The sequence below is a fragment of the Lissotriton helveticus genome, chromosome 4_1 (assembly GCF_964261635.1).
Source record: "Lissotriton helveticus chromosome 4_1, aLisHel1.1, whole genome shotgun sequence".
NCBI lineage: Eukaryota > Metazoa > Chordata > Amphibia > Caudata > Salamandridae > Lissotriton > Lissotriton helveticus.
In genome coordinates, this window is record NC_136063.1 from 1,818,815,543 (window position 1) to 1,818,828,915 (window position 13,373).

General features: G+C 48.8%; 1 protein-coding gene across 1 annotated transcript in view; it reads left to right on the top strand.

Annotated features, from left to right (window-relative positions):
* The window catches only part of XPNPEP2 (X-prolyl aminopeptidase 2), a 472,549-nt gene that overhangs the window by 349,001 nt on the left and 110,175 nt on the right, over positions 1 to 13,373 (top strand). Inside the window, exon 18 of the mRNA XM_078688442.1 lies at positions 6,927 to 6,986. Coding sequence (XP_078544568.1) covers positions 6,927 to 6,986 — 60 coding nt within the window. The remainder of the gene's footprint in view (positions 1 to 6,926; positions 6,987 to 13,373) is intronic.

Here is a 13,373-nt window from a genome sequence, read left to right on the forward strand (position 1 = left end):
GGCATTCATAGGTGTTATAGTTAAAGGTGTCGATTTCAGTCACAGATATATTGATTTTATGGATGATTGCTATACCTCCGCCTTTTTGGTCATTTTGATCTTTGTTAATGATTACGAAGCCTGGTGGCAGGAGAGTGTCCATGATAGGTGTTGAGCAATCGTTTAGCTACGTCTCTGTGATGAAGGCTATGTCTATGTCTTGGGTGAGGATGGATTCTGCTAGTTCAGTTGCATGTTTAGTGTCTGATCTGCAGTTAATGAGCATGCAATTAACGGTGGGTGCCTCTTTATTGGGGTTCTTCTTAATGGGGGCCCTGGGGATGTTGGTAAGGGAGGCAGGAGGTATAGGGTGATTATGAGGGAAGTGGTCCCTTCTGAATCCGGTGATCACCTGGATTTTGAATAGGGAGGTGGCGGTGGAAGGGATGTCGTAAGAGGCGGCCAAATCTGCTGCTTCACTTGGCATAGCTATTCTAGTTCTGCTGGTACTGTCTAGGTACTGATTTTGATTTGAGGGGGGGCTTGGGGTCTCTCTGTGGAGGGGCGTCATGGGGCACCAAAGGTGAGTAGGGTTGTTGATGGTGGGGGGTGAAGTGGGGATTTGGGTGTGGTTTACGGAACGAGGCGAGGTTGGTAAGGATTTCGTTAAAGCCCTTGATAACAATTGCTAGCAGGTTTTCAAGCAGGGTGAGCCGTTGACCTGTCTCTTCATGGGAGGGGGTAGGGAGGTTCTGAATGGGGTACGCCCTAGAGGAGGGAGTCCTGGTGCTGATACCTTGACGTTTGGTAGATAGTGTGTTGTCCGTGTGATCATTGGGTGTGGCCGAGGGCGCAGCCGGAAGAGGGTTATGTTGTGGTTGCCGCGTTCTTATGAGTGTAGGTATAGGGAAGTAGCTGGGGGTCTTGGACTGAGTGTTGCGGTTGATCATAGACGATTGGGGAGGGTATAGGTAGGGGTGGTCGAGGAGACGATCGGAGGGGGGAGCCGCGTACTTGGTGGCAACTGAGAGGGTGGTGTCACGTGTGGGAGGCTAGTGTTGTTCTTGGGGGGGGGTGAGAGGTTTAGGTGCTTTTCTGGAGGGATTGACTGTCCAGGGAGAGGGGGTGTAGGGCAGGGAAGGCGTAGCATGAGAGAAGGTAGACCGAAGTGAGGGGAAGAGTGCATCAAAAGCCTCAAGGTTGTCATTGTTAGCTTGGATTAGGACTGTGCATTTGGGGTATATGGTCACAGAAGTATTCCCCCTCCGCCTCGAGCTGTTGGGGAAAGTGATCTTTAGTTTGCAGCTGAGGGGTGTAAACCTCTGATTCAACTTTTTTCTACCAAAGGCATGGAATGTGCCACACCAATAATTGCTAAGTGGCAATACAGACTTCAGTAATATGATTATCAGGCGGAGTACGTACATGGAGCTAAAAATGTGCTGGCGGATTGCATGTCTCGCATTCATAGTTCTAATCAGCTGGGCAATGATGAAGATATGGATGAAGTCGGAGTGGAAGCAGCATTGGTGTGTGTGATTTAACAACATTGTTATTTGAGAGTAAATGGGTCGCAGCATGTGAATTGGATGAGTAATTGAAGGCAGCAAGGGAGGGAATTCTTCTAGGTTGTTCACAATGGAGATCTGATGGGGTGAAAAGTGATGTGTATAAGCACGTGTATGAAGAATTGTCCACAGTTAATGGTCTCTTGTTTCGGTCAAATGTGCTAATGGTGTCGGAGAGAATGAGAAGAAAGGTAATGGCATTAGCTCATGAGGGATACATAGGCATGCGAGCAATGAAAAGAATGATACAGGAAAACTTTTGGTGGCCTGGGTTGGACAGGTGTGTGGAGCATTATGTAAGGGATTGCATTAATTGCGCTAGCAGTGATAAATCCCAGGTTACTGTTCCTAGTCCTGTGGAAACTATAGAGGTACCATCTAAGGCTTGGAGAAAATTGGCCATTGATATTATTTGTCCCATTGTTTTGACAGATGAAGTGTTGGAGTATGGAATTGTAGTGAAGGATTTTTTCAGCCTTTAGCCGGAGGCCAAATTTGTGAAATCTCCTAATACTTCTAAGATCATTGAGTTTCTGCATTCCCTTTTTGATAAGAAAGGTATAACTGAGGAGATTCTGTTGGACAATGGTTGTCACGCCTGACCGGCCTTAAGGCCAGGCAAGACTCCTCGCGCTGGGTGGACCCTCCATTCTGCCCTCGTGCCCCTGACTCCGTCCTTGCTGCCTCACTGCCGCTGCTGTTGTGGTAGGAGCACCTTGCATACTCTGTTCTTGCTCTGTGTTTCGTTTTTTACATATCGAAATTCGTTTAGAATTGTGATTGTATTTGTATTGTGCCCTTATGGGCCCCATTTTCGTTTCAGCAACTGTTCCTGCTGCCTGTTTTCCCCTCAAGCTCTTGCTGGTTCTCCGTCCCTGCCGCTGCGTCCCCTGCAGCCCTGCCCCCTCACGCTCTCATTGATACACCCCCTCCCTCCTTCCAGCTACTCCTCCCTCCCACCTCCCCTACCTAATGGCGGCTGCTGTGCGACCGCAGTGCTGGCGCGCTGGAGGCGCGCCAGATGCAAGACCGTCTGTGCCCGTCCGCGCCTGGAGCGCAACCAGCACCAGCCCCCCTGGCTCTCACCGCCCCGACCCCTATAGGCAACACTACTCCTCCTCTACACTCCATGCCCTCAACCCAGGTCAACACCTTGCCTGCACCCAAGCCAACCCCAAGCACACACACAGACCCTTCACATGTCATGCGTGCCATTTCTCCTGCACCCCCACAAACACCAACCACACCAACACGCTCCACACCAACTCTAACACACCACACACCTACCATAACACGCACCCCAGAAACTACACTAACACACTCCACAACAACACCACTGCACCCCACAGCAACACCAACACGTGCCACGACAACAACAGCCCCCACAACCACCATAACTGCATACTGCTAAACAGCCGCTCCGTACACGAGCACGCCATCGAGCTCTGGGACCTGATCACAACACACTCCCCCGAAATCACCTTCCTTACGGAAACCTGGATGTACCCATCATCCGAACCCGACATAGCCATAGCCACCCTAGAAGGCTACAAAATCTCTTGTAGGGATCGACTAAACAAACCAGGAGGAGGTATCGCCATCATACATAAAAGCACCATCAAGGTCACCACCAACACCCACGACACCCTGGATAATGCAGAACACCTACACTTCCTAATTCACGTAAACGGCAACACAACCCTCAGAGGAACCCTCATTTACAGACCACCTGGACCTCGCCCCCCCCTTCTGTGACGCCATCACTGACACCATCAGCCCTCACCTCCACAGACTACATCGTCCTTGGTGACATCAACTTCCACCTAGAAAACACCCACAACCACAACTCCACCACCCTACTAGACAACCTAGGACTCAAACAACTGGTCACCTCACCCACACACTCAGCAGGACACACGCTAGATGCAATCTTCACCGTCATCAACCACATAACATTCACACACACCACCGAACTCCACTGGACCGACCACCACTGCGTCCACTTCTCCTTCACAAAACCCCTCACCCACTACCGACAGCACACCACATCATACCGTAAGTGGGACAAGGTCCCCACAGAACACCTGCTCGCCAAACTCTCACAAACCCCCCCCACCAACGACCCCAACATCGCCGCTCACAACCTCACACAATGGATCACAACCTGCGCAGACTCCCTCGCCCCTCTGAAAAGCAACAACACCACCCGCAACATCAAGACTGCACCCTCGTTCACCACTGAACTCCAAGCCTCCATGCATGCATCCCGCACGACCGAGAAAGCTTGTCGACAAGAACCCTCCACATCAAACTTCTCCACACTCAAAACCACCATACGCAAACACCACCAACTAATCAGAACCACCAAAAGAGCATACTACAAAGAGAGCATAGCTAGTAACTCACATAACAGCAAGGAATTCTTTACTATCATCAAAGAGCTCACCAAACCCAAGCCCTGCAACACCGACCCCACCCACACACAAAACCTATGCAACTCCCTCTCCAAACACTTCCACCACAAAATCCTAGCCATACACAACAGCTTCACACCACCGGTACCCACTCTCACCCCCACCGACACGATCTACAACACAACACCCCCCACACTCCAACATACTGCACACCTGGGCCTCTAACAACGACGAAGAAACCGAAACAACCATGAACTTCATCCACTCGGGATCCCCCAGGGACCCCTGAACCCATCACGTTTTCAACAGGGCCAGTCCAATCATCGCTCCCCAGCTCCGCTCCATTATCAAAAGCTCCTTCGACACCGCCACCTGCCCGGACTCCTGGAAACACGCTGAAGTAAACGCACTCCTCAAAAAACCCAAAGCAGACCCAGATGACATCACAAACTACTGCCCCATTTCTCTACTCCCTTTCCCCGCCAAGGTCGCTGAGAAGCTAGTGAACGCCCGCCTGTCGCACTTCCTTGAGGAAAACAACGCACTCGACAACTCCCAGTCTGGATTCCGCAAGAACCACAGCACTGAAACCACCCTCACTGATGACATCAGAACCAGAGTTGACAAGGGCGAGACGGTCGCACTCATCATCCTGGACCTCTCAGCACCCTTCGATACTGTCTGCCACCAAATCCTCCGAACACCCCTCTTCTGGACTGGCTCACCTCTTTCCTTCGCCGAAAGAACCCAGAAAGTTTGCCTCCCCTGTTCCAGTCGCCAGCAACCGAGCTCATCTGCAGGGTCCCCCAAGGATCCTCCCTCAGCCCCACCCTCTTCAACATTTACATGGCCCCACTCGCTAACATCCTCCGCCCCCACGGAATCACCATCATATCCTACGCAGATGACACCCAGCTCGTCATCTCCCTCACCAGGAACCCCACCACCGCCAAGACAAACCTCCACGCCGGACTCCTCGCCACCGCCAACTGGATGACAGCAAGCCACCTCAAACTCAACTCCAACAAAACTGAAATCATCATCTTTGGGCCCAACAGGACAGTATGGGATGACTCCTGGTGGCCCACCGCCCTAGGAACACCCCAATCACCATCCACCCACGCAATCCATCTCGGCATTATCCTAGACTCCTCTCTCTCTCCATGACCCAGTAAATCAACTCTATAACTTCCTCATGTTTCAACACCCTCCGCATGCTGCGTAAGACCTTCAAATGGATCCCCGTAGAAACCAGGAAAACCGTCACCCACGCACTCATCAGCAGCATACTAGACTATGGAAACACCCTGTACGCTGGCACCACAATCAAGCTCCAACAGAAACTCCAGCGGATCCAGAACGCAGACGCCAGGCTCATCCTCAACCTCCCACGCCATGAACACATCTCCGCCCACCTCAGACTCCTTCACTGGCTACCCATCAGCAAAAGGATCTCCTTCAAAATCCTCATCCACACCCACAAATCCCTCCACAACACTGGACCAGTCTACCTCAACGAAAGAGTGAACTTCCACACACCCACTCGTCTCCTCCGTTCGGCTGACCTCACCCTCGCCACAGTCCCTTGCATCTATCGCACCTCCTCCGGAGTGACCCTTCCGGGTGAGTAGCGTGCTTAATAAATGTGTTGATTGATTGAGTTTACATCTTCACAATTTCTCTGAGTTTTTAGGTTTTCTGGGAATCGGGCATACCAGAACTTATTAATACCACCCCAGGTCTAACGGTCTAGTTAAAAGGTTCAATAGAGTCTGCAAGGACAATATTCAGTTATTTGGAGTGAATAGTTTAAATTGTAAGATGGAGTTAAGGAAGTTATTGTGGGCTGTTCACACCACTCCCAACTCAGAGACAGGTGTATCACCTTTCGTATTGTTGAAAGGCAGAGTTCCAGCATCCAAAATGATGAGACAGTAGATGGGAGAGTTTTCCATCTCCAAAGATAAGTTGGCCGACGTTGGTAGAAGGAGAAAACTAGCTCAGGACAAATATGTCAGGAACTACGAACGTATGCCAAGTGTGACTGTTGGGGATTTGGTGAGAATTAACACTCCCAGAGTCATGCCCAGAGGTATATCTAAATTCTCTGCACCAAAGAAAGTGGTGGTAGTAGGGAAGGGTGTTGTGAAATTGGAAGATGGCAAGTGGTGGATTAAAGACAAGCTTGCCATAGCTCATGATGTTGGCAGGGAAAGGTTTGGAAGTGGTAGTTGGATGTCTGTTCAGAGTAGTGATGAGAGGTGTTGCAGGGCTGCTGAAAGGGGAGTGCCTAGCAGAGTGCTCAACAGGAGAAGGAATCCTCCTAAACAATTGTAGGATTTTATTCTGGATTGATTCTATAATGTGTTTTCACCCTGGCTGTACTTAAGGTAGAAATATGTGTATTGTATTATGTTGCTACCTTATTCCTGTATTTAAATCTGTTTAAATGTTGGAATGTGGGATTTGAAGAAGGGCGGTATGAGGCCGGAGGGTTAGCCGGAGCTGTGTGTTGTCCGGCTGTCAGCTGTAGATTCAATAAAAGAAAGAACGTACTTTGTTGTGCGTCCTTTTACAGTCTTTGCACTTCAGGAGTGAAAACCACTCATCAACCTACTCCACCAGCCCCACGTATATAGGAAAAATAAAATGGTAATAACAATAGTTATTAGTATTTTATTTTCCCCTTTTTTCAGTGGGTTGACACTCCTCCACCTTAGCAGAAGTACTACCACTAAGGCTGGTCCTAATGTGGCAGGTGTAGCGTAATTGAGCTGCCTGGCTCTAGGAGTGTTAGCCCTTATTATTTGAGTTCTTATTTTCCATTGGCCTCTGCTGCGCCTTCTTCCAGTGTGAAATCTTCAAGGTCTTCTATGGCCTACCATATCTGGGGAAATGACAATGCGTTACAATTGCATAAAAAGATTATCGAATTGCTTCATTTATTTGTTATATTTCTTTACAGGGCCAGTGGGCTTTCGGGCAAACAATATTCCAATGACTAAAGGAATGTTCACCTCTATAGGTATGTTTTTACTTCAGCCCTTATGCTTAATGGTTTCACTGATTAAAGAGAGCAGCGATTGAGCTGTAGGTCTTATGAAACCTTCTAGTGTTCTGGAGAGATTTATGAATATTAAGAGTATCTGGGAATGACTGATAGAATGCTACACCTTCACTGAGTCATGTAGCTGTGTTATGCATACTGTCCAGGCCATAGCTAAGAAAATAAACAGTGTTTACCTTAAACTTTCCATTAACAAGTCAATGAACAACTGATGGCCCAGCTCAATGGAAAACAATAAAGACCTTTGACACACCTATATATACACGGGGTCAGAGGTAGATGTAGGAAGCCATGGAGAGAGGTTTAGATAGAGAAAGAGAATAGACAGAGGTCAAAGAGAGAGAACATTTGCTTGCCCACGAGGCCTCATTGAAGGAGGGGGCCCTGGGCAATTCCACACTTTGGACCTGCCTTAAAATGTTTCAGGTGTGGCGCTTGGATTTTTCACAGTCCATTTGAGTTGAGTGATGTAATATTGATGGCATTATCCTCCACTGAGGTTTCTGTCTGCTGTGCAACATAGATTGACATTGCTATTTTATATTTCTGTGGTTTAAATGGTTTTCTTCTCTTTTGTATAATTGTACTCATTAATTCGTTCTCTTTATAGCTACCTTTGTTGGGAGTGTAATTTTTACTGAGATGTGCTTTGTTGATTGTTGTTGCTCATTTACTACTTGTATTTCTCTCAGGAAACCTTGCTGCTTGAGCCAAGCTATTCCTCACATAAATAGTTTACCTTTTCTGACTGAAATTGTTTTGACTTTCTGGGAGTTTAGTCACACCTTCCTAGGAAGGGGGATCTGACCCACTCAATCTCCCCAGAGTTTATTGTGTTTGGACCTCTGGTATTTGGGCCTCTGCACGGAGTGAATCTCACTGGTTGATTCTCGCCCACCCTAAACTTTTGGTAAAATGAATCTGAATGAAAATTGTCAGTGCCTGCCTTTTAAAATAGATCTCACTGCTGTGCAGTATGGGAAAGAAGCTCTGTGCTGGTTACACAAGAACATGTGTGCACACGTGCAGATTGATTCAGGTGGACTACTGTGTGACTCAGCCTCGTATCTGTGCAGCGGTAGCCTGTACCAGAAGGGACTGTGAGTAAAATAGTTATGTCCCCTGCAGGCCTCAGGATTTAATTGGGCATTCCATAAAACATACCCCACTTTCTTTTTGCCAGACATGTACGTCTGTAGAGCATCTCTGTATTTGCACCTTGGGAGGAGAACTGTGCAGACTTTTTATATTAGATTGGCTCAGAAAATAAATGATCAGCATGAATTCTCCTAAATTTGAAAAAGTCTTGCGTGCATATAAAATATTAATCTAGTCATATGTGCATTTATTCACGTCTTTTGATTTTTGCAATTTTTCTCTCAGCCATCCCTAATGAATTCTAGGATTTGAACTACCAGGGCTGTGCAAAGTTAATTACTCTGTTAGCCCGCTGGTAGTTCAAGCTGCTCCTGGACAATGAACCCTTCCTGCAAGAAGAAGTGGGGAGAAATCTGTATAAGGTGATTAACTGTCAGGATTTCAGCCAAGAACTGAGTTAAGAAGGGGTCACAGAGTAATTTACTCAATGTAAGATCTACTAGGGGTTGCCATAAACGGCATTATTGCTGCATTACTCCCCTTCTAAATCATGGAATCACCCAACTTGGACAGGGAAGGAATGACTGGAGACAGTGGAAGACTGAGCAATGGCATATGGTAACTGCTAGGCAGCTAACCACCATGGGTATGGCAACTTTCTAGCTTGGGATTCCACTTCTGCGTTCTACTGGCACTCCCCTCCTGCTTGGTGTTTCTACACTATTTTGTGTCCCAGCACTTGTAATTTTATCCTCCCTCCCAGTTCCCCTTTTTAGGCCGTGCATTCGAGACCTCCTGTATATACTTTAGTATATACCTATATGTATATGTACTTTGTGGGCTCTGGAAATCAGCCATAGGACTTGTCTGCTTCCTCTTAGGTACTTTTTTACTGTTCAACTGCCTCTATTTAACTGTCTTGATAGAAAACGACAAGCAGAGGTCAGTAAAAGACCAGAGTTGCTTTCTGCTTGTTCAACTGCCTCTATTTAACTATCCTGTTAGTAAACGACCAGTAGAGGTCAGTAAAATACCAGAATAGCTTTTCTGCTGAGAGACTTTCTTTTTTTTCTTCTGGCAACTGCCTCTATTTAACTTTCTTGATAGAAAACGACCAGCTGAGGTCACTAAAATACCAAAATCACTTTAGTATTCTCTAGATTCCAGTCCATAGAAATTGTCTCCCACGAGCACCCGTAAACAATAATATTTTTTTCAAATCTTGCATTTTCAGTGATATGACCACAGAAGGCCCTGATTTTATATTAAAAACAGAGCTTTGGACTATGCCATTTCCAGCTGAAAGGCAATATTTCTCTCCATGTGTTCCCATACCTGGCGTGTCACACAGTTTGGTACTTACTTTCCCTCCATGTTAAAGAACAGTAGATGTTTCAGCACCCAGGCTAATGTGCTGCATAGCTAAATACATATAAGGTCCCAAAGGCGAGACTGATTGCATTGCAAATGCTTGTTCAGCTTAGACTCTAATCTTGTGCTTCCAGGATTTTGTCCTTTTAGTTAATATGTTGTGTAAAAAATTAGGATATTAGTTGAGGGGGCAACTGCCCACCTCAAGTAATAATCACAATCCATGTCAGGGTGAACCGCCAACTGAGTCTGGCAGCTGAAGAATATGGCCACTGGATCCCAGAGCTCCGCTGCACTGGGAGGCCCGGGAGAGAACAACGCTGGCATCCTGCAGTCTCTGGCTGCATTCTCTCTGAGGATGCACATGACCCAGCAGAGAAGCAGGGGGAGTGGTCCAGAATCGTACCCAGAAACCTGCAGATATGTACAGGGGTGGAGTCTAATAGTCTAGTAACGAGGGGCCCGACCTGTCCTGAAGCCGGCAGCCGGCAGCCATCAAACAGGCAAATTTCTCTGCGGGCAGGCAGTCCCCCAGCAGTAGTGCATGGGTTGCTCAAGAGCCTCAGTGTGCGGCCTAGCTGGATCCATGCAATGAGCAGAGATGTCAACAGAGCATGGCAGCGGCCTCGGCCATCGGCCATCGGGAGGGAATGGGGCACACACAGGCCATTGCGCCCTGCTTCCCTCAAGTTGGTGATTTTGTACTGGAACGCCCCCTGTACTGCTGGCCCTATATGTTCACCATCACGTAGCCCACTTAGCCCTGGAGGCTGTGGGATGCCAACATGACAACTTGGATGCATGAGACACCTCTGTGGGGGAGCACACCTATTTATGCCTTATCCAGCCCCCAAACTGTTAGGTGCAGAGCCTGAGGGTGATAGACCTGAACATTGAGCACTGGGAGCTGCCACCACCACTCCATCCCCTACAGCCTGCTGCCACGAGCGCTATGGGAATCCAGCGTATGACACAACAGCACGGAGTGCTTTGGAGCGCTTTAAGTAGGCCTTTGTCTTCGCTTACTGCCTCCACCCAGCCTGCTGAACCATGGGTTTCTCAGGTCCCACACCCTCACTCCTGGCTTGCCCCACTATCCTAAGGAGTCATGCGCACTGGCCAGGAACAGCCTCTACATCGACGCTAGCTACAACCACAAAGAAAGTCGCTTAGTGGTTCGGCAATTGAGACCAGGGCCACCAGAGACACCCTGTTCTCACCTATTGCCCAGCGGCAGCCCTAGCCATGGCTTGGGTTGTAGATTCCTGCGACCTATCCACCCCCACCTGAGGGCATCTCTGATGTCGGGGGCACAAAACATAAACATATCCTGCCAGCTATCTCCACTCCACCATCCACGTACAGCCCTGGCTCACGGAGGCCCCCTCTAAGGCTGGCTCGCCTTACGCAGTAAGGGCCATTCCTTCCCCTCCTATTGGGTGCCATGATCTACCCTTGTCCATCTTTTTCCCTGATACCAGCTTTCCATTCAACAGACCCACACCTGGATCAGAATATACACGCTGCCTGGCACAGGGTTCTACCCAGTCCACAATTGCATCCAGGAAGTCACCGAGACAGCAGCTTATCACAGTGCTGGTCTCCCCAGCCAAATCTTCACCTCACTATTGGGTCCCTCGTAGTCCACAATGTACTTGATCCTCAAGGAGATCATGGCAGTAGGGCATAGGCTCGAGCCTATGGACATGAAGATAACCGACCTAACAATCGAAACAAAATCAATCCATGCTGAGATCTCTGGCTTCCACCACAAGGTGGAGGCTTTGGACCACCATCTATCCTCCCTAGAATCCAGAGTCGAGCTCCTTCCAGACAGGGATTAGGAACGTAACGCCTTGCACAAAAAAGTTTTCGGACCTCAAGGGCATGCAGGGAAACGATTCGACCAAGGTAAAGTTAGACGAAATGTGTGCTCTTTGTGAATACCAAAAGTCGTAAAGAGAGATTTTTGTCTCACATTACCTTTGTGAATCGGACCCATCATTTGCTTCTTTGTGGTTCCGGAGAAGACAAAGGCGGTGATGTCAGAGGCTTTCTCCACAACTTCCGACCCGCCTTCCTTGGAATCACCTTCTCACCCCCATTGCAAATGCAAAGGGCACACAGAATACGGCTGAGATGACCCCTGGTCTCCCTGGGCATGAGGCCCATTATAGCCTGCTTTGTCTGGCAAGCACAGCAGATCCTAACAGTGGCAAGGGACCATGGGCCCTAGGACTTTGAAGGTCACAAGATTGAAATAGCAGCAGGCTTTTCCAAGGGAGACAAATGACCGGCAGAGGGCTTTCCTCTCCCTCCAGCCACAACTTCGCAAATGGGTCATCAGTTTTGGCCTCTTTGAGCCGGCACATATGTGGATTACCATGATGGCAAATCCAAAGACTTCTATGACCCAGAGGTGCAACAGGTATTTCTAGATAGACTGTGAGATGGGGCGATGGCTACTACTGCATGCCCCTAGACCTTTCGTCCGTGGTAGAGGATCCACCCACTGTGCGAATATGGACATGCAGCATCGAGGGCCCCAGCAACAGGACAAGACACCGTATGCAGAGTGGCAGGGCAAAGGCGCTGGAAGCAGTGGTGGAGCACACACAGGACAGGGGGCACCATAAATCCCACTCCCCACTGTAGCCAAGGTCCCCTGCAGACTGATGGACACTGTACCAGCTGCTGCGCATTGGACTTTCAGTACCATCCAGCCTGTAGGTATAGACTGCATGTTGGTTTTGCTGGTTAACTGCTTGAGGTTGTATTTTTACTTGTTTGATAATAGGGTTGGCACAACTGTAGTACTGGCTTCTCCCTCCCCCTGCCAGGCACCCACTGCTCCAGGGTTGTATGCACCACAGAGGTCCCTTCCTACCACCCCCACTGAGATGCCAGCTCGCCTGGCACTGAGACATAGTGCACCACATCCTCCACCGCCTTTTCATTAATTTCCCTGGCATTGGGGGGTGGTGTCGCTTGCAGATTCTCCTACCCGCTCCTCCTCCTCACCCAGTTACCACGTCCCCCCATTGTGATATGCTGCTGTCCCACCAACACCTTGTTGCTGCCCAGCCAGTGACCAGCCCCCAAGCCCCCAATCACCTGGCTCCACCCTGAGCTTGTGAAAGGAATGTGCTTGACCTCCCCCTCCGCTCCTCCCTCCTTTTCCCAACCCCCGGTAGACCCCCTCTTCCTCTGTTGGTCAGACCCCCGCTCCGACGATCACCAGCTGTCGCCCTCCCGGTGTATCCTTTACAATCCTCCCAGATTGCTCGCCTCCCTCATCTTCTTCCCCCTTCCTCTGTGCCCTAGGGCCTCACAGACACGGCGACTCCTCAGGATTAGACCAGCTGATTACAGTTTCTAGGGCACATTGCCTTGCGATTTTGCATGGGTAAAAGTGTTTGCTTACTTTTTGTGCTTATTAGTGCTTTTTCATTCATCTCCTTACCTCTCCCTGGTTTTCTTCTTCTTTCCCCTGCTTTTCAAAATTCATCCTTTTGACCTGTTCACCCCCATTTTGCGCTGATTGATACTGGTGGTAACTGGCTCTGCTGACAGGACCAGGCCAGTGCTATGTTTAAAACACAACACAGGTATAGGGTACACTATGTATTAAGGTAAACTTTCAATTGGCCTGACAGACCATATATGTCCCTAGTAGGTAACAGGGCAAGGGGGATTGAAACTACCTATACGAACCTAGTATATAATAGAGCATGGAAATTTAGAGGCCCGTCGCTTTGTTGCACTTGCATGCGTGCACTGCTGAGTGCCTGAAGTCATTTTAAAAGCAGCCCTCCTCTGCCTGCTTTTTAAAGTAAATTCACTGCAAACTCGACTTTGATGTTATGGACACTTTAG